The sequence below is a fragment of the Mercurialis annua genome, linkage group LG1-X (genome assembly GCF_937616625.2).
Source record: "Mercurialis annua linkage group LG1-X, ddMerAnnu1.2, whole genome shotgun sequence".
Classification (NCBI taxonomy): domain Eukaryota; kingdom Viridiplantae; phylum Streptophyta; class Magnoliopsida; order Malpighiales; family Euphorbiaceae; genus Mercurialis; species Mercurialis annua.
In genome coordinates, this window is record NC_065570.1 from 51,521,380 (window position 1) to 51,545,324 (window position 23,945).

At 33.3% G+C, this 23,945-nt stretch overlaps 4 protein-coding genes across 9 annotated transcripts; 3 read left to right on the top strand and 1 right to left on the bottom strand.

Moving 5' to 3' along the window:
- Positions 1-4,190: 4,190 nt before the first annotated feature.
- Positions 4,191-11,162, bottom strand: LOC126684760 (G-type lectin S-receptor-like serine/threonine-protein kinase At1g11330). 6 transcript variants are annotated; one of them, XM_050379513.2, is made up of 8 exons: positions 8,365-11,160; positions 7,745-8,280; positions 6,984-7,094; positions 6,699-6,898; positions 6,262-6,469; positions 5,390-5,627; positions 5,011-5,164; positions 4,191-4,737 (listed from the first exon to the last, which is right to left on the bottom strand). In XM_050379513.2, the coding sequence occupies exons 1-8, from the start codon at positions 8,916-8,918 to the stop codon at positions 4,432-4,434; spliced, it is 2,307 nt and encodes a 768-aa protein (XP_050235470.1). In that variant the 5' UTR covers positions 8,919-11,160; the 3' UTR covers positions 4,191-4,431. The 6 variants fall into 6 exon arrangements, with proteins under 6 accessions (XP_050235470.1, XP_050235472.1, XP_050235471.1 ...); XM_050379515.2 differs by having other exon boundaries at positions 7,745-8,716; positions 10,767-11,159; XM_050379514.2 differs by having other exon boundaries at positions 7,745-8,758; positions 10,767-11,159.
- Positions 11,163-12,262: 1,100 nt separating this feature from the next.
- Positions 12,263-13,325, top strand: LOC126684916 (protein BUNDLE SHEATH DEFECTIVE 2, chloroplastic). Its single transcript, XM_050379523.2, has 3 exons — positions 12,263-12,669; positions 12,753-12,901; positions 12,970-13,325. The coding sequence occupies exons 1-3, from the start codon at positions 12,544-12,546 to the stop codon at positions 13,010-13,012; spliced, it is 318 nt and encodes a 105-aa protein (XP_050235480.1). The 5' UTR covers positions 12,263-12,543; the 3' UTR covers positions 13,013-13,325.
- A 2,881-nt stretch (positions 13,326-16,206) lies between these two features.
- Positions 16,207-20,661, top strand: LOC126684744 (uncharacterized). Its single transcript, XM_050379510.2, has 8 exons — positions 16,207-17,786; positions 17,893-17,970; positions 18,067-18,219; positions 18,542-18,705; positions 19,463-19,610; positions 19,770-19,892; positions 19,995-20,082; positions 20,212-20,661. The coding sequence occupies exons 1-8, from the start codon at positions 16,299-16,301 to the stop codon at positions 20,376-20,378; spliced, it is 2,409 nt and encodes an 802-aa protein (XP_050235467.1). The 5' UTR covers positions 16,207-16,298; the 3' UTR covers positions 20,379-20,661.
- Positions 20,662-21,197: 536 nt separating this feature from the next.
- LOC126684858 (uncharacterized) lies at positions 21,198-23,392 on the top strand. Its single transcript, XM_050379519.1, has 3 exons — positions 21,198-21,400; positions 21,997-23,129; positions 23,227-23,392. Exon 2 carries the CDS (start codon positions 22,044-22,046, stop codon positions 23,073-23,075), a length of 1,032 nt encoding a protein of 343 aa, XP_050235476.1. The 5' UTR covers positions 21,198-21,400; positions 21,997-22,043; the 3' UTR covers positions 23,076-23,129; positions 23,227-23,392.
- Positions 23,393-23,945: the final 553 nt, after the last annotated feature.

Consider the following 23,945-nt stretch of genomic DNA (forward strand, 5'->3'; position numbering starts at 1 on the left):
TTATTGAACCAAATTTTATATTTTTTTTGGTTCCTTGACTTATAAAAAAAGGGTGTTTTTAAGTCCTTCGGTTAAGAGAGCATGATTCACGCTCCAAAAATAGCGAGTTACTCGTTAAAAAAAATGTTGCATAACTAATAAAATTCTGAACAGAAATCCATTAAAAGACTTAAAGACGAGTTTTTCTTGAGCTCAGGGACAAAAAAATAAAATTTGATTTAGGAATCAAGTAATCAAAAGACGTTGAAGAATAAAATAAGGGTCAATGCGGCTCTCAAATTTATTTCTCGGGATTAAATAATCCGATTTTAACTTTTTGGATCAATTAGAACTAAAATTTCTATTTCCAAGGTCAAACTCAAATTTGCGTGTCGGGATCAAATAAATCCACATTTTGAAGTGTATATTTTGGGATTATTTGACCTAAATTGAGATAGTTTTGGGTTTAATTGATCCAAAAGTTAAAATGGACGTATTTTTCCTGTAAATACAAGTATGTGGGCCACGTTGACCCTTTGTACTATTAAGAATTTAATAATAAGTTAAACATTTTTAAATTAACATCTCTAACTGCAAAAGAAATAATCAAAGGATGTGCTGTAGAGATTCAGAAAAAAGAAATGGCCAACCTGACAAACCCACAACACATTGTAAAAAAATAGAAACAAATTAGGTGCATGTGTGGCCTATTTAAAAAATACTAAAAAACATTCAATAACAGCATAAATTTCAGTGTAAAATTTAGACCAAATTTAAATAGGTTATGGATGCATATACTCATCAAGATACTGATTTTTTTGTTGATGTTATTTTCTTTTAATTTCTTGTTAAAAATTGTTCCCAGACATATCATCATGGGCAGTTCCTACTGATCATGGGTCTAAAAACACTTATTTTCTTGATTGCAATTGATATTGATGAATGTGATAAATGCGATTACTATTGTATCAAAATCCGAAAATAAGTAGAGATGAGAAAAAAAAAGAGTGATAATTAAAGAAATAGAATTACAAAATTAAAGATAAAAATAATGTGAATGGAATTAAAAGTAGCCAAAAAATATTCATCTGCTTTTGATTAAAAATGTTTAAATATTTTATGATTTATGATCATTAGTATATGTTTAATTGGTCCACATGCTCAAATTAAGTCAACATTATTAAACAAATTTTGGAATACTATTAGTGCTTATTAAGTTTTTCTCTCTCTATCAAGGGTAAATAAAATTTTAAACTTTAAAATTAGTTTCCAAATATAGAAGATGGCCTATAATTTGGAACTCAAAAATAATAAGATGGCCTATGTTTTTGGGACGGAGGGGGTATGTCTTTTTTTTTTTAAAAAAAACGTAAAGAGTTCTTTTACACCGTTTAAAAACGTCGAGAGCTCAGCTGCTCAAGTGATAAAAAAAATAACTACTCCTTTCGTTTTTTTTAATTGTCTATTTAGTTAAAATTATACATATTTAGATAGTGGGTGTTTTATACTAACATTTTATTCAAAAAAATAGTGGCTATTTTGTCTTAAATTATAAAAGTAAATACTAGTATGACACTATTAGTAATAAATGTATTATAAATTGAAGTATAAAGTCATTTATTAGAAAAGGGATAGATTTGAAAAATACTGGCTAACATTATCTGGAAATTTTAAAAGGACAAATAAATAGAGATAAAAATATTTGGCTAAATGAAAAATAAAAATAAAAACAGAAAGAGTAAAAAAGTTTGTGTTTTTTCTTCTTTGTTTTGGTACAGGTCCATGAGGTTTTCTGAACGGGTTTCAACTATGAGACGACACCTTTAACCTTCCACATTCAGACTAATCCTCACTCGAGCTGTGTAGGTCCTTTGCGGGAGGCAAACTCTGACCTCAAGTTTTAAACGGCTGCATATATGAGTATGGTTCGAACCCGCGACCTCGCTTAAGTTAGAAGAGCGCCTTACCAACTCATCTACGGCTTGGGGTTTATGTGTTTTTTCTTTAAAATGTAAAGAACTTTTTTATACCTAACTTTGAATTATATATGAAGAGACAAAGCAAAGCATATGGGTGAGTTCTAAACTAATGAGTTAGGCATATACAAACTTTGTTTTTGTGCTTTTAGGGTTGAATTCAACCATCCGATTGTCTAGTTAAGTGGAGACATGAGAAAATGTATAAATATAATTTGTTCACAATACAACAGAAGATATAAATCAATTTAATTAATTAAATGAAGTCAAATACTTGAACTATCAGTAAACTGCATGATTTGATATTGGTAGGTCTATTTTCTAAACAATAGTGAAGTGCTTGCTTTCAATTATGAAAACATTTTCATACCAAAAATATTAATTATGTTTGTGAGGGTTTTTTCCTTTAGATTCAATGTACTTAAGCACTAATTTCAATACATTTTATGTTGACCATGTCTGACTTTATTTGTTTTCAATTAGAATATGGTATGTTCTTCATTATTGACATTTATCTATCTAGGTATATAATTTCTAGAGTCAACCTTGGGTCTGATTAAATTCGATCACATTTAATTTTTCTTTTTTGCTATTGTGGATAGTCAATGACATAAATTTGATTGATGAATTATGTAGCTTGTATCAAGTGTATCTCTAAAGCTCAATTGAATTAAGATATATTGTGAAAAGTATAAGAATTTTAATGCTCCAGATAAATGTACAATATCAAATTAAACGACATCATAATATCAAATTAAACTTATGGTCACCTAACACTTTTCAAATAATACCTCGACTTGACCGAATAAATAACATTAGTATTATATTGCCAAATCAGTATATCCAACCCTTGCCAGTAAGACAGCGGTGGGGATGAAGTTTTCCCAACATCTTCGGGGACAAAGGTGTTGGTGATGATAGCTATACTTCATGCGTCCGATAACAATTGAGGAATAACAACAATATTTGACAGGGTTCTTAGGGTAAAAGGATATGAGCTCGGGATCCACGAGTCTTGCATACAATCAATTTGTGATCCATCTTAAATTTTCCAACTCAGTCCTGTTTTTAAGAGATGAAAACCATGAAGTAAACTACGTCCCCAGGACGGCGAGTTCCCTAATTTTGGTGTAAAAATCATGGAGTCTCTAAAGTATTTCTTTTGAAGGATTTGATATAGATGGGAATTTGGGTTATGTAGAATTCTCCATATTTGTTTTGCCAAAAGAGTTTGATTAAAGAGCAAGTAAGTCTTTAAATCCTAAACCACCCACCCTCTCATATCATTTAATGTAACACATTTTTAAACCATCTTTCATTTCATTCATCTCCTTGTTGGCACCACCAAAATTGAGAGAATAGTTGGTTAATCATTTGGCATAGTGTTTTAGAAAGCAGGAAACAAATCATACTATAAATTGGGATAGTTGTTCCTATATCTTTGATTACAATTTACTTGTCTGCTGGTGATAATAACCACTCTTTCCGGACTTTTAGTTTATTCAGTTATTTGAGACTGTCTAAATAATACCTGTGAAGGTTGATTTGGTAGGATTTATTTTAAAAAATTCCCAGGTTTGTGAATTCTTTTAATAGCCATTCCTCAAGTTTAATACATCAACAATATACATGCTCAAACAACTCAGCAATTTTTTTTTTTTTTTTGAACGTCAAATAAATTTCATTAATCAAAAGCAGTTACATTTGTGAGTATATCAGGAAAGTTGCTAAACCACTCCTGATGACCTGACAAGGAACGGGCGTTTTGCGCTAAACAATGCGCTGCCTGATTCGCAGATCGTCTCACGAAAACAAAAGAAACGTTACATAACTGCTTTGCTAAGTTCAAACAATCATCAATAAGGAAATCGGACTCTATAAGACTCGGATTTCGAATAGCCAAAATCACCTCCATAGCATCTGACTCTATAATAATATTGCTAGAATCCTTTAGCCAACTCAGAGCTTCACGAATGCCCATTGCCTCTGCCACTCTCGGAGAATAATTCCCATGAAACTTCACTAGTCTTGCTTGAACTAGACTCCCACGCCAATCCCTTACGACGATGCCGACTCCTATGCCCTCATTCCTGGAGAAAACCGCTGCGTCCACATTTACCTTAAGCCATCCTAACTCAGCAATTTGAAGAGCCGATTCTAACATATTTTATGAAATGAAAACTCTATTCTTATTTAATTAAAAGAGAATGATAAATACACCTTGCATAAAATGAATGATCAAAATAAAATATTAAATTTATTAAGGTAGAATTACTCCAAATACAGTTTTAATTCATTTTAAATGAATTCTATACCTTTGAATGAATCTCAAGTAGAATTCAACCAAACAATGAGAGTATTCTACTTTATCCGGGTTCAACATTTGCCTGAACCAAACAATACCTTACAGTTTTCTACTTTATCCAGGTTCAACATTTAATTGAATCAAATATTATGTACCTTACAATATTCTACTTTATCTTGGTTCAACATTTGAAAATGTAACAAGGTTGATAGAAGGTGAATGCTTTCTTGAGGGATGATCAGCAAATCCTGGTTTCAAATGAGTAGCAAAAAAAGGTTGTTTAGGAGTAGGCAATACAGCCCCTTCGCTGTTCAGTATTGCTACAACATCTGCCATTGTTGGTCTGTCCTCTGCATTATCTTGTATGCATAAAAGACCCACTTGAACACACTGCATAACCTCATCCACCGTAAATGAATCGCCCAATTCCCGATCTATCAACTCGCTCGATCTTCCCCCATTCCACAGCTCCCAAGCCTTGAAATGTCCCAAAAAGTTAATTTTATTTGCAAACTTTGTACGAGAATGAAAATATATAAACCCGTGTTCCAAAATTCGAACCAGTTGCCGAATCGGTGGAGCCACCGATTCACGGTTCAACCTGATCAATCAATACTTTTCAATTCTTATAGTTTTTTTTTTCAGTTCAAAAGCATTTCCATTTTTAAGGAAGAACCGAACCGGACTGACATCAGATCAACTGACCAATGTGGGTCGGTTCTTAAAACACTGGATATTGCATTTACTTACGTGTTTTAGCAAAGTTGATTCATCATCATCAGATTCAAAAAAGGAATTGTTTCTTCTGCCACTGATGATCTCCAGCACAATAACTCCGAAACTGTATACATCTGATTTTGTAGAGAATACGCCATGGACTCCATATTCCGGAGACATATATCCACTGTTCAAACAACCAGAGAATTAATATATATATATAAATGTAGTATGGAAGCAAAAACGCTGAAACAGAAAATGATGAAATGGGAAACAAGCAGACAATATTTTTCAGTAGAATAGAATTATAAAGATAGAGTTTCGAAGTTTCCAATGCATTTTCAAAACAGCAAAATATAAATCTGAGACAAGTTTTCGTGCAATGTATAATACTGGTTCTGAGGTTGCTTACTATGTTCCAACAACCCTCTTTGTTTGTGATCTTGATTCATTATCAGAGAAAATTCTTGCCATCCCAAAATCTGAAATTTTGGGATTCATATGACTGTCCAACAATATGTTGCCAGTTTTGAGGTCTCTGTGTATTATCTTTAGTCTTGAATACTTGTGAAGATAAAGGAGTCCTTGAGCTATCCCTTCAATGATGTTTTTGCGCCGTCTCCAATCTATAAGTCTTTGCTTTAAAGGATCTGCATATAGAACCTCAATCAGATGAAAGAAATCAATAGAGTGCAAAAGACCAGAAAAACTATGTATACACGCAAACAGGATACACTAAAATAAAAGGGTTAATTCCATAATACATCACGACCTTTACACGAAGTTTCATTTTAATCACAACCTTTAAAAGTTGGCATTTAAAGGCATGACCTTTTATTTTGTTTCAAATCTATCACCAAAGTAAAATTCGGTGTGTTTTTTCTGACGAAAAATTACTAATCCTACATACTCTAGCCGAAAGATAATAATATTTGGTGTCGATTTATAATTTGGGTCTTTAATTAATGGTTTAATGAAGAACTTAGTGAAAAAAAATTACACTAAAATGATAAATTTGAAAAAAAATAAAAAGTCATGGTTTTTTATGGCAACTTTTAAAGGTCGTGCTTAAAATGAAATTTCGTGTAAAGATCGTGATTTTTTATAAAACTAACCCAAAATAAAAATGGGAAAATATATTTTTATAAAAATAGGTTATAAATATATAGTTTTGCAAATTTAAGATTTATTTTCAGAAATTAGTACAAACAAGATACGTAGGATTTACGGAGCTTCCGTGCAATATAATAGACAAGTAACGGCATTGAGATATATTTTACGAACCGAAAATGAAGGAATCCAAGCTTTTGTTGGGCATGTACTCATAGATTAGTATCTTCTCTTCTTGTTCAATGCAATAACCTAAAAGCTTGACAAGATTTATGTGCTGAAGCTTAGAAATCAATTGTACCTCAGTTTTGAATTCCTCTAATCCTTGTCCTGAGCTTGTAGATAGTCTTTTGACTGCAATTTCCTGTCCTGATAACATCCCCTGCAATAAGACATTTTTTATATAATCAAGAAATAGTTTTCATTATGTTGCACGAAACATAGAGATCAACATTTCAGTGTTTCATTTTTTTTTTAGAAACACTTCAGAGACTCCAAAACTTTATACTTACAATCTATTTTGTTAAAAAAATTCATTTCACATTTTCTTTTTCAATGTTTCCCTTTTGAGAATATGTATTTTTTCAGACAGCCTATAGTTTGAAATTTACCAAGTAAACAGGTCCAAAACCACCTTCTCCAATCTTATTTGCTGCAGAGAAGTTCTTTGTGGCTTCTACTATACAAGAAAAGTTTAGAAATGGCAGTTCATGATCTGTTCGAGCATCATCAGTACTTGGCTTGTCAAAGCTTAACGGAAGTGCTAATAAACCTGCTGCGTCTCTAACGGTGTCAGGATTTCTATCAGTTTCTGATGATATGCAAATGTTTATTCAATTCAATGTCTTGTAGTTAAGAAATAGAATACATATTGTTCAATGAGTTAGAAAAGGTACCTGTACGGTTTACTTTTGTTCGTCGTCTGAAATAGAAGGCAATCATAACCACTATTATCAAAGTGGTTAATGGGATTGCTATTGCCCGCCATAGCTTGCTACGTTGTTTACCTTAGGAAAGAAGATGATCATAAATTTAAAATCAAATAGAAGCAGTATGAATCATGTATAAACACATAGTTGTTGAAGTTCAAACTGGGAATGTTATTTTACTGATGCAAGTTCCCCGATATTCAGAAGTCACTTTAGGCCTCAGCTATACCTAATTATCGACATTGCTTGGGCAGGCTCGAACCGGACTAAACTGGACTTGATGTTTTACATGTAAGTTCAATTCTGGTCAGAACCCGGTTCAGATCTAATATATATTATCCTAACTCAAATCCATAAATCGAATTTATACGGATTTTGTCAGATTTTTTTCGAGTTCATATAGAATTTTAATTAAGATACAAATTCAAACGCATACAAATGGATTTGATACGAGTTGAGACTCAGACAGAACTTAAAGGTAAAATTAAGTATCTACACCCAGTCCAACCGGGCTGGAGCTAGAAGGACCAGGCGGATACCCAATTCATTGAACAATTTTAGCCTCAACTAAATCTAGAGTCCAATTGGGTGGATCCACAACAAGACTCAAAATCTAGATTTTGCTTAAGGAGAACTGAGATCCTTGCCACTCATACCACAAGTGCTGATGAATAATTGAAAATATTAACAAATTCATGAAATCTTTTGCAGAAGTTACAGTCAAGAACCTGATGAAGTTTGGCCTCGAACATAGATCGTGTCATTTCCTTTTCCTATGATGTTCAGAATATTCTTTCTGTCTCCATAATAGTGTACGCAATTTTTTCCTTGGTCTTCTAATGAAGCAAATGCAACACATGAACAATTACCGCTGCATATTATCTCACAATTACTGAGGCTCATAAGGCCAGACCAAGTATACATGGTTAAAATAGGCATTGAACCTTTATTTTCTGAGAAGTTATCTCCATCTTTGCAATTCGACGGCAAATTCAGGCAATCATTAAGGTTGAAAGCTGAGACACCATGACATAATGAATGATTAATCTCTTCAACCCCTTGTTCTGTCATGGTGTATTCATTGATTTCACCAGTTGAAGCTATTTCAAACCATGAAGCTGTTGAGTTTCCCTTGTTATCAAAAGTAATGTAAACTTCCTTGTCGTTTGATTCATAGCTGAAATTGTATTTATCTAAAGATTTTTCCATATTGAATATGAATCTACTGCCATCCCAGTGTCCAACTTCTCTGGCTGATTTACTACTGTAAAATACACTGAACTGCGATTTATTATCAGAATTTATGGAAATTGCAAATGAACCGCTGCTTGGAAGAGATGGGCTGTACCAGGATAAAAGGTATGCTTGTCGGACATCATCAGTATCCATGTTGAAAAAACCTAATTTCATTCCAGCGAGGAACGTATCTGTCGGATAATCAAAACTCTGCCATATGATAATTTCTCCGTTCAGCTTCAGAATTAGATTTCCTGAATCAAGAAGCGTTGCGGTAGTATTGCTGCTTGTTGCTAAAGAAGCAAGGTTAACTATAGGAGCAGGTTGCTGCCTTGTTGTATCTGACATCACCAAGTTTCCATCTGACTTTCTGATTGTAAGAAATTCGGAAAAAGTTGTCAAAGGGCTGTCTCGATTGGACACCCAAACTGGCTTCTTTCTTTTGTCATTTTTGAACCAAATTCCTAAATAATGATTGCTCATGGTCTCAGTTGAAGTGAAGAAGCCTAGTTCAAAGATTCCACTTTTAGAGACTAATGTTTCATTGTTGTACAAAATGTCTCCTGGTTTAAGTGTGTCGCTGTCTATAGCAAGAGACAGGCAGAGAAAGAGGGTGCTACATAAAAAGTAAAGCTTGACAGGAAATTTCAAACATGTGTCTCTCATTTTAGACGATAAAGAGAGATTAAAAGAGTGAGAAAAACTTATATTGCAATAAATATCCTCTCAGATAATTTTTCATGTGTTGACAAGCCAATGTGCTTATTACTTAGCAGCTATATTGCACAAAAACAGAAACCATTTAAAAAATAATTAAGAGAGAAATGGTAAAACGTCAAATTTACAAGAATAGGTCATAAAAATAAAGTTTCATAAGTTTTCTGTAAATAGAAAGGAAATACTGAAACATAAAACTCGACAAATTTCCATACTAGCTTGTCAATTTATACAAAGTCAATGTTCATTTCAGGAATAAATTAGGTAATGATAATTATTCATCCACTAAAAGAGCTAAAATCTTAAAATTGACTATCAGTATTATAGTATGTTTATGTTGAAGTAATGGAATAAAATAAGCTGCTAGAGTTTCCAAGTTTCCATCAATATGATTATTATAGTGTTATTTTTTTTGAATAACTGTTAAGAGTTGCTACTTTCAAAACTTGAGTTTTATTTTAGAATGTAAGTTCAGAATAAAAATAATGTTTTAACAGATTTCTTATGATTGCAGTTTATCTCCTTTTAGATGACTTTTTCATGAATTGTCTTGCCATTATTGCACCCTCTGCTGTTTCTTCGAAATTTACAGATTCAAGTACTACTCACAATGTTTAATTCAGAAAATGGACTGCGTAAGAATGACAACTACCGCAGACCATTTAACTATTTATTCTTTCTTTTTTTTCCTGAAAGGAGGTGGCTTCTTAATTCTATCATTAGTGTTGACTATCATTATAATAGTATGCTGATGTTTAAGTAATTAATTAAAGGAAACTAGAAGGTCTGAAGATAGATTGGCTGACAAGAAACGATAAAAACGTTAGAATTATCTATTTAACTATCAAAAATTTGATAGTCAATTTTAAAATTGTTTGAGTCTGATATTTGTTGAATTTTAAACGTCAAAAGATAGAATTTAGAAATTTGAAAGACAAGGAAAAAAAAGGACCAACATTATTTTACTTAATCAAACTAATAGGTATAATTTATTCATATTTTGAATAATTTAGTACATATTCTATATTTTTTTATTTGATTCATTCTTATTTCTATATATAAATTATTGGTACAATCCAGAAATTGTTAGCTTTTGTCTTCCTGCACATTTGTCTCCACAAGAGATTGACTAACTTTTAATATCTCAGTATTCTGTATGGGAAAATTAAGAGAGTTTAAGTGTTCATAAAGGTTAATAGTATTTGGTAAAAACTAATAAATTTTGTGCGGCTGGGTTCCAACTTTATAATTTGAAGTTTCTATATAGTATCATATCATCAAATAGAGTCCATAAATAATTTAATTGCTGGACGATGAGCTAGAGTTGAATTAGTAAAGAAAACTATGCAGGTTAATGACTTTGAACGTCAGAGATGACATATCAAGAAGTGTTACGAAAGGATGAAAAAATCATCTATGTATATAAAATAAAAGTGAACAAATTAGGCATCGAATAATGAAGAGAAAATCTTATCAGACTGTTCGAAACTAATGAAAGTTAATGATAATTAATAAAAGTTAATTAGTTTCTACAGCCTAAAGTTTGGTGCGTTGATACAAAACTAGAACTAAAGAAAGTAGGTTTAATAACATACCATTAATATATCAACAATTCCATTTGCTATACACAAAGAAACAGCATAGCATACCACTCTAAAGTTTCTTTGTGTTATTGAACAAACCATATTATGTATAGAAGCAGCAAAATCTTATGAGACTGTTCTGTCTTTGAACTACAATGCATGGTGAACCGAACACAAGTCAAAACATAAATTAATATGTAATACAAATACTTACTGTCTTTGCTAGATTGACTCTGAAGAATTTTACGCATCCACTTTTTTTACTCTGCTTCGGTCAGAAGAGAGCTGTGCGTTTCATGTTGTAAGGTTGTGGATTAATTCATTTGCAAGAGTAAAATATCTGATCGACTAAAGCTGAGCTCTGTTTTATGCACTGCAACTGTTCGGCGAAATTTCCCTGAGAAGTAATTTCCCACAATGATACCAGCGCAGCTAAACACACTGATCTCAGGAGCTGCAATTTGCATCGGTGGTTTAGAAGCTCTCAAAACAACTTCTGCCATCGTTATCGGTCGGCGCTTTCCCCCGCGCTACTGGGCACAAAATGGTACAGGTAATATAAACCGGCGGGGGGGCTCAATTTAATGTTCCCTGATAGGTAGTGGTAATATATAAAAAAAAAAAACTAAATCAGAAATCATAATTTAAATAATTATTAATTCAGTTTTAATCTTAAGAAATAAAAATAATATCATTAGTTTAATTTACAGTTTAAAATATATATAAATCAAATCAAACATAAATTATATAATTTTTATTAGAAATGTGATTATCATTTAAAAATCAAATTTAATGATATTTTTTAAAAGTTATAGTGTATTGAGATAAATTACAGTTTATATTGATCATAGTCAATATAATTTTTCATAATTCTCAATGCTTGTATATGTATTATCGGGTGATTATCAAAACAAATAAAACCAAATAGAATTATCAAAAAAAAAAAACCAAATAGAACTAAATTTGCTGATTTATTAATACATATTTTTTTTTAAAAAAAAATATTCATTGATGTAGAGTAAATTGGAAAGTTATATAACAATTTTAGATCTAAAATACTAACAAACAACCCAAGATACAAATAAAAAATAAATCGAAATTAGGCAAATCTAGATATCGATTCCGTATGAAAGGACCGAACGAGACTTGAGAGCGAAGTTTCGTTGGAACGGGTCTTCGATTTTTCCTTCCGATTTGACCGGCAATCCGCTTGCTCCGTTGAAACTTAATATTTCCGATCTTTATTTTCAATGAAATTTTAAAAAGTTAGAATTACAACCATCCAAAAATTTTAGATCCACAAGAAATTGACTATGAAGTTTGAACAATTATTAGAGATTCTTGAGAGATCTAAAAAAACACACCACAAAAATATAAAAACGTAAATTTTCAAGCAAAAAAATACTAAAATTTATACCGGAAAAACTATTAAAATAAATTTATTGAAATAAAGTCTAAGTTTATAAAATACTAAATTTTTATGGGCGGAGAGGGTGATTTTCTGATTCGTTCTTTAAGAGATGAAATAGAGAGGAAGTTGATTAGAGGGAAGGGAGAGGAAATTTGAGAGAGAGAGAGAGAGAGAGAGATTATATACTTGGTTGGATATCGGTTTAAAATTTTACTAAATCAATAAAATAAATATAGAGCTCAGGTTGAAAATTTGAAGTTCAGTTCAAGAAAGTGTGTTTCTTTGTCAAGGTATGGAAGTAATCTAATTACTAGTCATCTGAAAATTTTCATATTTTTATCAACCTTTCTTTAAAAAAATCTTGTCACATTGTCTGTGCAAGATTGACACTCTGCAGAATTTTACTAGTCAACTTATTTTCTTCTGCTTCGGTCAAAAAGAAAAAATATTGTGTATTTCATGTTGTAAGGTGCTGAATTAATTAATTTGAAAGGATAAAATTGATGATAGACCAAAGCTGAGCTCTGTTTTATCCACTCAACCTGTTCGACGAAATTCCGCTTAGAAGAAAATCCCAAGAATGATATCAAAGCCGCTAAAGACACTAATCTCAGGAGCTGCAATTTGCGTGGGCGGTTTAGCCGCTCTCAATATAACTTCTGCTCTAGCTATGGGCGCTTTTCGTCAAGCTAACGAGCACAAGCTGGTAATTTTCTTACAAAAACAACCTATTTTTCCACTCATTTTAATTGATTTGATAAAAGGTTTTAGTTACTGTTTTGACTATAGAGAAAGAATGGAATGCCATGTGGGGTTTGCAGAGGAAAAGGGTTTTATATATGCAAGCTATGCAAAGGCGACGCTACTATAAAGTGGTCACCTTTATATGATCCTATTGTTATTAACCCTTGCCTTTGTCCTACTTGTGATGGTCACAGGTTAGTTATTTGGGTTTTCCTGGAAATAAACTGTGGTGCTTTGATTGAACATTTATTTTTATATTCAGGGTTCAGCGTTGTCTAAATTGCCGCGGGAAGGGATACGCTTGATGCAATCACTTCATATTATCACATGTATTGTGCTTTACTTGGATTGTAAAGTTTCAAATCTTTAAGTGAAAGGGAAATGGAATTTGTGATTTGTGGCAGATGACAGGTTTATTAGTTAAACTTCTGTGCTAAGGCTGGAAGTGCTCTTATTTGTTATTCATTTGACTTGTTAAACTACCCAAAACAGAATGTTGTTTAACTTTAACATCATATGATGCTACTGGAACTGACTAGGTTTTAAGCATTCTGATTATGGGTTTTTGGCGTTGAATTTGATAAGTTTACTTTTTAAAGTGAGTTAGTTTCTTGAACAGTTATTGAATTTCAGTGCACATCCTGTCTGTTATTGAATTTCAGTGTACATTCTGTTTGGAGTTCGACTAGTTTATGCTTACCGTAAAATTAACACTGGACGATAGGTGTAGTTTAGAGAGATGCAGCGGTATTGGAGAAGCTGGGCTGTGAAGACGTCGACGAATTAGCAGGCGATGATGGAGATGCAGCGGCGATGAGAACATATGACGTGACACAGTAACTGCAATAGTAGGCCATCATGTGCCCAGCTCAGCCTTTTAACAGCTTAAAGAAATGACCATTTCTAGGAAGGGTCTGAATTTCAGGTTTGGACAGCGTTAGGGTCATTTTTTTAGACTCTAAAATAATCAAGGGTTTATGAGAGATACAGAAGTTACATGAGGGGTTATTTTGAACCTTTTCCCAAAATTGCTTGAAAAAGGTAGGAAAGTGGATATTTAGGGGGAAAAACTTAAAAGACAATTTTCAGCTCCAAAGAAATTTCAAACCTAAACTATCTCTTACTCTTAGGCTTGTGCGGCTACCTTCGGGTGTTCGGGTCATTTCTTGGTGAACATAATCTGCCATAATCTCTTCGATCCCTTCATTTATATGCCAGAATAAAGAGAGATTTGGTAGGGGCTGTATTGGCGAGATCCAACGGTGAACAGCTGCCCAAAAGAAAGACCCCACGTGTGATTGAACAAACGAGTTTTGCAAGGGAATTCACGATGTTTGTTTTAGAATTAAAGAAGTTTCTCCGTAGGGAAAGATTTCTATAGGAATGCGGTCAACTAAAGACCAGGAGTTAGGAGTTTTTTTTTTGAGGCTGAGTTAGGAGTTAAGGCATTGAAAAAAGACCGGTTATATAATCCACCAACCTACCAAAGTGATGGCATATGGAATCAAATTCCTCACTATAAGAATTGTATTAATCTTAAGTTTTGATTAACAACCATGTCAGAGTCGTTAAAATTTTAAGTGCGTGTCTATATTAAAATTGTAAATATAAAATAGCATAATATAATAAAATAAAAAACAATAAAAAACGACAAAAAAAAAGACCAATCACAATAAAAAAATTAGTGTATCACAAATTTTTAAAATTGCCAACTTTTATCTTTGTTTTCAATTTTAAATTTCAATTGCATCCATTTTTTCAATTTGAAAAGAAAAAAATTGAAAAATGTATTTTATGTTTGATACATAATCTAGATATGTTCATTTTTTAATTTCTTAGAACTAAACGAAATCAAAATTCAGACTAAATATCGAACAAGAAAGCATATTTGAGTAATTTTTTTTTTAATTTGAACAAATGGATTTGACGAAATTGAACATTACAAAAAAACTGACAATTTTAAAAAAAATTGAAATATAATCAGAAAAAAACGTGATGTTTTTTTTTTTTTGAAAATAGAGTCCATGAGATTTTCTAAACGCGTCTCAACTATGAGACGACACCTTTAAATCTTTTACATTTAGACTAATTTCTACTTGAATGGTATATGTCTTTTGAGGAAGACAAATTTTAAACGTCTGCTTACGTCAATACGGCTCGAACTCGCGATTTTCAAATTAATTAAGTACTCATAAAATAAATAGGATAACTTACTTATTATGGCTAAACCCATCCAAACATCCATATATTACACCACTTTTATTTAAAAAGTTCTCGTACTATTTTCTTCTCTTCCGATCTTTTAATTATTTAGTTTTTTATTTTTTATATTCTTTTTTAGTTTTTTAAGTCCCTCTGTCTATAATTTTTTTCCTTCAATAACATAAAAGGGCATAAAAATTAAAAATTAGATAAAAAAGGAAGCTGAAAGAATAAAAAAATAATACTACATAAATTTCCTGAACAAAAATAGTATGATACAGAAATCTCCGAATGAGTTTTGCGTTATTATTATCTCCATGAATTTACATGAACTACGGTTTTCTTTTTCAAATTTGAAAAATAATTATTTTTTCTTATTTTTTAGTATGTTTTATAAATATAAAAGAGTGTAAGTTAAAAAAATCAGAATATAAAAAAACAGTTATATTTTAAAATTTATGAAAAACTAGAAATTAATTCGATTGTAAACGTATACTTTAAAAAATCTATTCTTCTAATTTTTATAGAAACTGAATGAAATGCTACGTAAAAATAAAAAAAAATGTTATTTAACTCTTCAATTTTACTTTTATGTGTCAATTTTTTATTTGTTTAGTTCCAAATATATAGTCTAAATAGAAAAATATGTTGAGCAACATTTTCTCTAGATCGTGGATTTTACTCTTTTCACAAATGTTTCTATTTTGCAATTAAAAAATTGATTTTCTCCATTTTTATTCCCACGTGGTATGATAAAAGGGAATAAAAGAGAAGGAATAAAATACATTGTTCTAAAAATAAATATAAAAAAGTAAGTGTTTACAAATAAAATCAAAGATTAGAATAGTAGATTTTAGGATTAGGTATCAAATTCAATTCGATATTATCATTTAATTATTTGTAATAAATTTATTTAAATATCATGAGTTTATTACAGTTACTATAATTAATACATTTATATTAATTTTTAACATAATTTTTTAATGCAAATGCACCATTAAAGTTGATCACATGTACTAAATTGAAATTCTATTCAATAATCAATCATATGAACACATGAATGTAAACTATATTCTGAAGATAAAAGTTATACAATAGTGTATTTGGAAAATCAATTTTTGTTTTATAAATATAATATTAAATAAAACTTTGTTTACACAAACGAAAATCATTAAACCAAATTAATAAAAAAAAAAATCATTAAAACAAAGTTTTTCTAAAAAAGTAGTAAACACAAACCTCGTGGACCTAATTGTAATTTAGCTTAAAAGAACTAGTCCATTTGTAACAAACCAGCCACTGGTTTACGGCTGCCTTGACAAAACTATAAAACCCTAACACACACCTCACTTGACTCCCATTCTCTCTCTACACACGCCAATATCCCCCATGATTGATCCACCTTCTCGTCACCGTAAAAAACCAATCGCCGCCACAAACGCCGCCTCAACGTCGAGAAACCTGAAACTAATTTGCAGGTTCAATGGCTCATTCCAAATCATCGAGTCACAGCAATCATTTAAAAATGTTAGATACATTGGTGGCGAGACGCGCATTATATCAGTGGACAGAAGAAGCATTAATTTCTCCAAGCTCTGTTTCAGGATATCCCAAATGTGCCCTAATGTACGCTCTTTCTCGCTGAAATACCACCTTCCTTCTATTTCCAGGTCAGGATTAGGGTCTGAATGTGTTATTAATGGAAATAGTAAAGGTAAAGATTTGTCTCCTTTAGTTTCTATTTCATCAGACGACGACGTTTTTTGTATGATTACAGAGTATGATAAATTGGAGCTCTACGGTAAGCAAAATGTTAGGCTTTGGATTTACGTGTTAAGCAGTAGTAGTGATAGTATTAGTGGTAATCAATGTGATTATATGAGGCACAAGCTATTTTTAGCGAAACAATGTCCTTTGGGTCCAAGAAATGGAAATTCGTATACTAACTGTGTCGGGAATGTGGATGATTTGAGGGTGAATTTGATGTGTGATCGCGTTGATTATGGTAATGAGAATATGAATAGCAGAGAGGATTGTTTGGCATGGAGTATGGGCTGTTATCGTAATGGAATTCGGAACCAACGGGTTTATTCCTATAGGAATTCCAATCACCATTATTATAATCATCATCAAAGTGGTAGACTGGATGGAAGGGTTGTTTCAGCTGGGAAATGTCATCATGGGCTTAAGCCAAAACCTAACATTTCAAAGCAGGGACAGTCTTTGAGATCATATTTTTGCTCAAACTCGAAGAGATCATTGGGGAATTCGAGAGAGAAGAGTGGTTCTGATGTTTCATTGTTTGAAAATTTGGCTTATTTTAGTGCTAGCTGTGGTGCTGATGCGGGCAATCAACATCTCTTGTCTTGTAATTCTGTTGAGGGTCCATCTTCAGTTGTGGAAAACATGGAGTGCCAACAAGATCTCTTGACTGGTTCCCCTTATAAGCCGCATGAAGTCTCTCTTCACAGTGATTCTGAGAATAACTATGCTGCATCTGTTAGTGATAAGCTCACATTTGGGCATCAGAATGTTGTGAGCAACTCTAGCAATGGCCCATCAGTTGAGTGCAACAAAGAGTTGATTGATAATGGTGAAGGGACTAACTTATTGAGCCATTTAAAGAATGACACTCATAACCTGAAAATAGGAGTTGCATCTTCATTGGAGCTTTTGGATAACTTGTCATTATCATCAAAAGAAGTCAAACCTTCTGCACCTACAGTTGTCATTGGTGATGTTCTTTCTTCCTTGCTGAAGCCTAAGTCAGAGCATTTAGATATCCTGGATGGAAATATTAGTGCAGGCTACAAAGCTGGCAAATTGGGTGTAGTTAAATCTAATCCTTACGCTCTTCATGCAACTGAAGTGGAAAAGGTACCACCTAAAGATAGTACATTTTTACTCATGTTAATCGTGTTTCTATCGAATTATGACAAAAGAAGAGAGATGCTCTAATTTTGTCACCTTCTAATTTCTACAGGCCGAAACAAAAGAAGAAATAAAACGCCCCAGCGTGATGGATGTAATCTCTGATGATTTGGCCACTGGACAGTTGCAGGTAGTTAAATTGTTAAGCATATATGATTCCCTTATCATACACATATGTTCTTTGAATGGAGCCATAAGACAAAATCTAAACTATCTTTTTCTGTAGGCTATCAGAAATTCAGACCTGGAGCACATAAAAGAACTTGGTTCAGGCACATATGGAACTGTATATCATGGGAAATGGAAAGGTTCTGATGTCGCCATCAAGAGGATAAAACCAAGCTGCTTCATTGAAGACTCATCCGCGAAGGATCGATTGGTAGTTATTTACTCAATTCTTTTCTCAAGTTCTGAATTATTATTTTTTCTAGTATTTTTTCACTTGGTAAATTAATGTAGATTTGTTGGGTTTTCACAAAGTACAACCAAGAATCACATGTCACTTGAGTAAATTAATTACTCATGCAATCAAATCAACAAGCTATTTAGACTGATTGTCATCATTCTCCTTGCTCGTTAGTCAGTAAACATAGTACTTACTCTCTCGAATATCGTTGAAAACTGAAAAGCTCTGAATACGAGAGTCACATAAGTGTTATGATCAACCATATTTGAACTAATCTCCATACAATTACATGCAGGTTATAGACTTTTGGAAGGAAGCTCACATACTTGCTCAACTTCACCATCCAAACATTGTGGCATTTTATGGTGTTGTAACAGATGGACCTGCAAAATCTTTGGGAACAGTAACAGAGTATATGGTGAATGGATCTCTGAAACAAGTTCTGCGGAGAAAGGATAGGTACTGTAGTTCTGTATATTATTTTCTAGGAAACTTTTAACAATTGAAAAGCAAATACCTTTTTTTTGTTCTTTTGTGCTCAAGTTGACACTAATGTTGCATAGATCGTGAACAATCTCTTTTCCTGCTTCTGAATTAAGCTTTTGGATTTGGAATCTAATTAGACAGCCATCATTTTTTGGTGTTTGGAGGAGTTATCGAGTCCTTCAATTGGTTCTCATATAGTTTCTGCATTATTTTCTTGATAGTCGATTTTGCAAAACACCATCTGCTTGAAATAGGGATAACTAATAGCTATTTCCTCAATGGCTCTCCACTAGTCTACGCAGCACATCATTTAATGAACATGATCATCCTCTGTTTTATAAAATCATGTTTTCACGAGTATGTAATAATTCAGTATTTTCCACTGGTAGTGTTTTTCATAATTATTTATAATCATTGCAAATTGCTCAAAAAGTGATAGTTGTTGCTGTGATGTGTGGGAGACTCATTTTTTTGTTTTAGTTGTGCAACTGAATGCTGGACGTCACTGTTAAAGTGGATCTAGTTCTCTGCTCATATCTTAAATTGGCCAGATCATCTTTCTCTTTCTAACAACAGTAGTAAAAGTCTAGCTGTTCTTTTTATTAGTCCATCTAAATTGTATCACATCTCTTGAAAATTAGTTCACTAGTTTACATGTAGACCCTATATCTAGATTACACCTCATTTTACTTTCTTTCTCTTCCCTAAAATTGCTCTTTCCAACTTACAGAACAATCGATCGTCGGAAGAGGATAATATTAGCAATGGACGCTGCCTTTGGAATGGAATATCTTCATGAGAAGAACATTGTCCACTTTGACCTTAAATCTCCTAATTTGCTTGTGAATATGAGGGATCCACAGAAACCAGTATGCAAGGTAAAACATCTATAGAGAAACACCTTTTTTGTCTCGGTTAAATTTCCATTCTTTTCTTTTATATAATTATCACGTGTAACAACATTAACTTTGGTTTATTTGTTCTGCATTTCATCGACTTAGTTGAACACGTTTAATTTGTAGCCTTTTCTTTTTCAGATTGGTGATTTAGGCTTGTCAAAAATAAAAAAGCGGACACTTGTTTCTGGTGGAGTACGAGGAACCATACCATGGATGGCTCCAGAACTTTTGAACAGCAAAAATAAACTGGTGACAGAGAAGGTACGATGGTGACTTTTGTGTGAGTGAAGATAAGCACTTTCTTCTGTGGTGTTTTGCCTAGCTTATTGTTCACTGGCTGAATAGTTAGGCAACTCTATGCAGGTTGATGTGTATTCATTCGGAATTATTATGTGGGAGCTCTTGACTGGGGAGGAACCTTACGCACAGCTGCGTTCAGAAGAAATAATAGGTATATGCTTGAATTGGAGAACAGTAGTAGTAATTCAATGTGATCCTAGCTTTTTGAATAATCTGCTTTCTTGAAATTTGGTGATGAACTGTTAAATCTATAAAAAATATTGGTGTATTATATTTTCAGCTGGTATAATCAAGGGCTCATTACGGCCTGAAATTCCAAGCTGGTGTGAGCCCGCTTGGAGATCACTGATGGAGAGATGCTGGTCATCTGATCCCGGATGTAGGCCAGCCTTTTTGGAGATTGCTAAGGAGCTGCGAGGAATGTCAGCAGCCATGAACATCAAATGACTTCCATGAGTCAACCTTTGCTTTGCATTTTGTGTAAATACTTGACAATTATCAAGAACAGGGTACTGCAAATTAGTTCTTGCTGCCTGTATATGAAGGGTTTGCCATGCCGGGTGGTGATTGTTTTTGTTGTCACCTGCATGCTCTAGGAAAATGTAGATACGCGTAGTAGAATAATAGGTGTACCAGCAGCGTACGCTTATCCAGTTTTGCTTTGTAAAAACTGTTAATGTAAATATTTGTTTGAGCAAGGCTCCAATAAGATGGTTTGTTGTATAGAAAATGTGATATCTCCATCCTGCCTATTAGCAACCCTTTGCACTTGAGCTGATTATTGTACTAACTTTAATTTACAGTGAATGCTTAGAGTAATTTATATATTAACCAATCCTGATCTTCTCCTTTTCGATTTATTTTGGAACTGTGAACCACTTTTGAAGTGAAACCGAGAATTCATGAATTGTGGTCAGGTCTACTGCCATATATTTATGATGAATTGGTAAATTATTGGCGAAGTAGGGATGAGTATTTCCTTTTGTTTTTTTGCTTTTGCACATATAATTTCGTTATGTTTCAGTCCCTCAGTAATTTACCACTCTTTTAGGTTTGAATGGCGGTCAATTGCCTTTTTAACGCAGACCCTTTCCTTTTAGTGTAAACAAAACGGCGCCGACTTAAGCATCCTCCAATTGAAAAGCCATTCATACGAAAATTGTTACCTGGAATTTGAGCGAACCGATGCAATCCACGTCAGCAAAGGAAGAGAGGTGTGTTTGGATGCTTCGAATTTCATCTATATATATTCGTCTCTCACTTATTTTCTTCAATTCTTCTCTGTGTCATTTCTTTCTCTAAGGAGCCCTAAATTCAGCTCACCTTCTTTATCTCGCTTCCTTCACAGTAACGATTCGCTTTTTAATTCGTATCCATGGTTTGATTCAGGGTTTCACCTTAAGGATCTTCACCGATTCAAAAACGAATTGAAGGGCAAGAGAGAGATTCGGTTGATATTGATTATCAAGGTAAAATCTTTTAAGAACCTAAAAGTAATTGCACTTGGATCTGATTCTATCTCTCTTTCGATCGGATTATTCCATCTGTTTTTGTTTTGGCTTCAATTTGTAAATTTTATTACTGAGTTGAATTGAGTTTGGGACTTTATTTAATTGACTCCGGCCCGGTTATGTTTTAATGTGTGAGTTTGAAGTCTGTCTATATGTAAGCTAGAAAGTTTAGTTTTTTTGTGTGTGTGGGTCTAATTAAATCATATTTGTTTGGTCGTTTGGGTTAATCAGCTGTTTCTTTGAGCTTAATCCATTTTTTTCTATAGGGGAAAGGTTAGGGTTTGCTAATTTTTGGCAATAGGATGTACAAATTTTAGTTGTACAGTTTACTTACAATTATCTCCGAAATTCGTGTATATCTTGTAGATATCTTTGTTTAGAGACTTCCAACCATGATTATTTTGTTTAGCTTTACTGCTTCTTTATGCTAATTGCTCAATCATCCCTATATAAATGTGCCGTTTGGTGTCCTCAGGTATTGTTGTATTAATTTAGAATTACAGTTACTTAATTTGTCGCAATTGTCTTATGAATCATCTCTATTTGGTTGTTAGAGCCCAAGTCTTGTGTTGCTGTACCAATATTTGTGGTAGTCTCAAAAATGCCAAAGGATAGAAGAGATCGTTCTGTGTCTTCTGATAGATGCAAGGCATCTCCTTACCCATGCGGCTCCAGTCACAGCAAGCGATCTTCACCTAAAACTCCGGCAGAAATTGAGGATGACTTAAAGGAATGGGAAGATGCCAGATGCCCTGTGTGCATGGAACATCCTCATAATGCTGTTCTCCTTATATGTACATCCCACGGGAAAGGCTGCCGTCCTTACATGTGTGATACGAGCTATCGGCACTCTAATTGTCTGGACCAGTTTCGCAAGTCATCTGCCGACTCCCCGACAAGGACTTTGCTATCTGAAGAAACCAGTATTGCAACCAGTGATTCACCTGCTGTTGTAAGCTCTGAGTTCATTGTCGCTGGAGAACAAAGTTTGGAGGGGCTGTCGTCTACTGCAACCATTTCTTGTGAGAAAAATCCACAACCTATACTTTTATGCCCGCTCTGCCGTGGACATGTAAAAGACTGGATTGTAATGGATCCTGCTCGCCGATTTATGAACGCAAAATCAAGAAGCTGTGCTTGTGAAACTTGTGAATTCAGCGGCACCTATTCCGATCTCAGGAAACATGCGAGGCTTGAACATCCTCTTGTTCGACCTACACAGACTGACCCAGAGAGGCAATGTAATTGGAGAACGTTAGAGCGGGAAAGGGACATTGGAGACTTGATCAGCACACTTAATTCTTCATTTGGGGAAGACAGGGGAGATGACACCATTTTACCAATTGATGATGGTGGTTGGCTTACTGTGTTTTTTCTTATAAGGGTGTTTCGACCCGGGTCCAGTCCAAGGAGTAATAGCTGGTCTGGTGTCTCAAGAACCAGAGGCCAGCTGACTTTTAGGAGGAGAGCTACCAGGCTCTGGGGTGAGACACACGACGGAGAAGCTGGGTCTTCTACCAGAGACGAGGAAAATGATTCTTCTGACGGGGGATCAGGTGGCCCGTGGAGACGAAGTGAGCGTATTCGTAATCGGAATCGGAATCGGAATCAAACAACACCAGACCAGTTGTGAGTGGTGAACTCCAGAGGGCAAGGTTGAATAGTTTCTTGTTAAGATGCTCCAACTGTAAGTGTTGCTTCAGAATTGCTCTTTGTTGCTTGATTGGTATCTTCATGGAAGGACTTTTATTGGACCTGATTTTTCCCTTCTTTTTTTGTTTCAGGTGGAAGAAGGAAGTTCAGTTGAGCAATGGAGTCTGTTCCACCGCCTGTGGAACGAATTTTCTTTTTAGTTGCTTGGAAGATTGTCTCAAGAATGAGCAAATTGTAATGTGGAAAAAGAAAAAATTAATCAAGTTATTTAATTGACCAGTTTGCTTGCTGTTTTTATTTATGTCGCAATTTCTTGCTGCAATTATGTCAAATATGTTCTATTTGATCCAGTAAAAAATGTTGAAATAAAAAATATTAATACATAGACTGTAGCCTCCTGTCAATTTCCGGCGACGTCTGGCTGTTGTATTCCCTCTATTTTTTCATATTGAGTTGCCAATGGCTCGGCCAATTTTTTCCGCCATCTTCCTCTGATTGGTGCTGAAATAATAGAACCTTGCCCTATATAGTTTAAAAAAGAGAGTTTATGAATGGTTATTAATATTTTATTATTAAAGTAAAATTATACTTTAAGAAAGAAGTTGAAAAAAATATGAATAGTTATTTTCATAAGATAATATTAGAAAAAGAGTTTATAGATACTTATTCATATTTTGTTCTTGAATTAAAATTATACTTTAGTAAAAGAAATTAAAATATAATTTAATATTTTAAGTCGATATTTTAAGTCGGTATTTTAAGTCGGTAATTGTGAGTTAATATTCTAAGTGATTTTTTTTACTTAATTGAAAAAATAAAATTGAATTTAAAATGTGTTGTCAACTATAAA

What these genes read in the sequence shown, in the direction of transcription:
- LOC126684760 (XM_050379511.2), bottom strand. Translation starts at nt 8,918, where the DNA reads ATGAGAGACACATGTTTGAAATTTCCTGTCAAGCTTTACTTTTTATGT. An exon ending in TCGAGGCCAAACTTCATCAG is followed by an intron (nt 7,095 to 7,744) that starts GTTCTTGACTGT and finishes TTCTTTCCTAAG; the next exon opens with GTAAACAACGTAGCAAGCTA. An exon ending in AAGAGGGTTGTTGGAACATA is followed by an intron (nt 5,165 to 5,389) that starts GTAAGCAACCTC and finishes TTGTTTGAACAG; the next exon opens with TGGATATATGTCTCCGGAAT.
- LOC126684858 (XM_050379519.1), top strand. Translation starts at nt 22,044, where the DNA reads ATGCCAAAGGATAGAAGAGATCGTTCTGTGTCTTCTGATAGATGCAAG.
- LOC126684916 (XM_050379523.2), top strand. Translation starts at nt 12,544, where the DNA reads ATGATATCAAAGCCGCTAAAGACACTAATCTCAGGAGCTGCAATTTGC. An exon ending in AAGCTAACGAGCACAAGCTG is followed by an intron (nt 12,670 to 12,752) that starts GTAATTTTCTTA and finishes TTTTGACTATAG; the next exon opens with AGAAAGAATGGAATGCCATG. An exon ending in CCTACTTGTGATGGTCACAG is followed by an intron (nt 12,902 to 12,969) that starts GTTAGTTATTTG and finishes TTTTATATTCAG; the next exon opens with GGTTCAGCGTTGTCTAAATT.
- LOC126684744 (XM_050379510.2), top strand. Translation starts at nt 16,299, where the DNA reads ATGATTGATCCACCTTCTCGTCACCGTAAAAAACCAATCGCCGCCACA. An exon ending in CATCCGCGAAGGATCGATTG is followed by an intron (nt 18,220 to 18,541) that starts GTAGTTATTTAC and finishes AATTACATGCAG; the next exon opens with GTTATAGACTTTTGGAAGGA. An exon ending in ATAAACTGGTGACAGAGAAG is followed by an intron (nt 19,893 to 19,994) that starts GTACGATGGTGA and finishes AACTCTATGCAG; the next exon opens with GTTGATGTGTATTCATTCGG.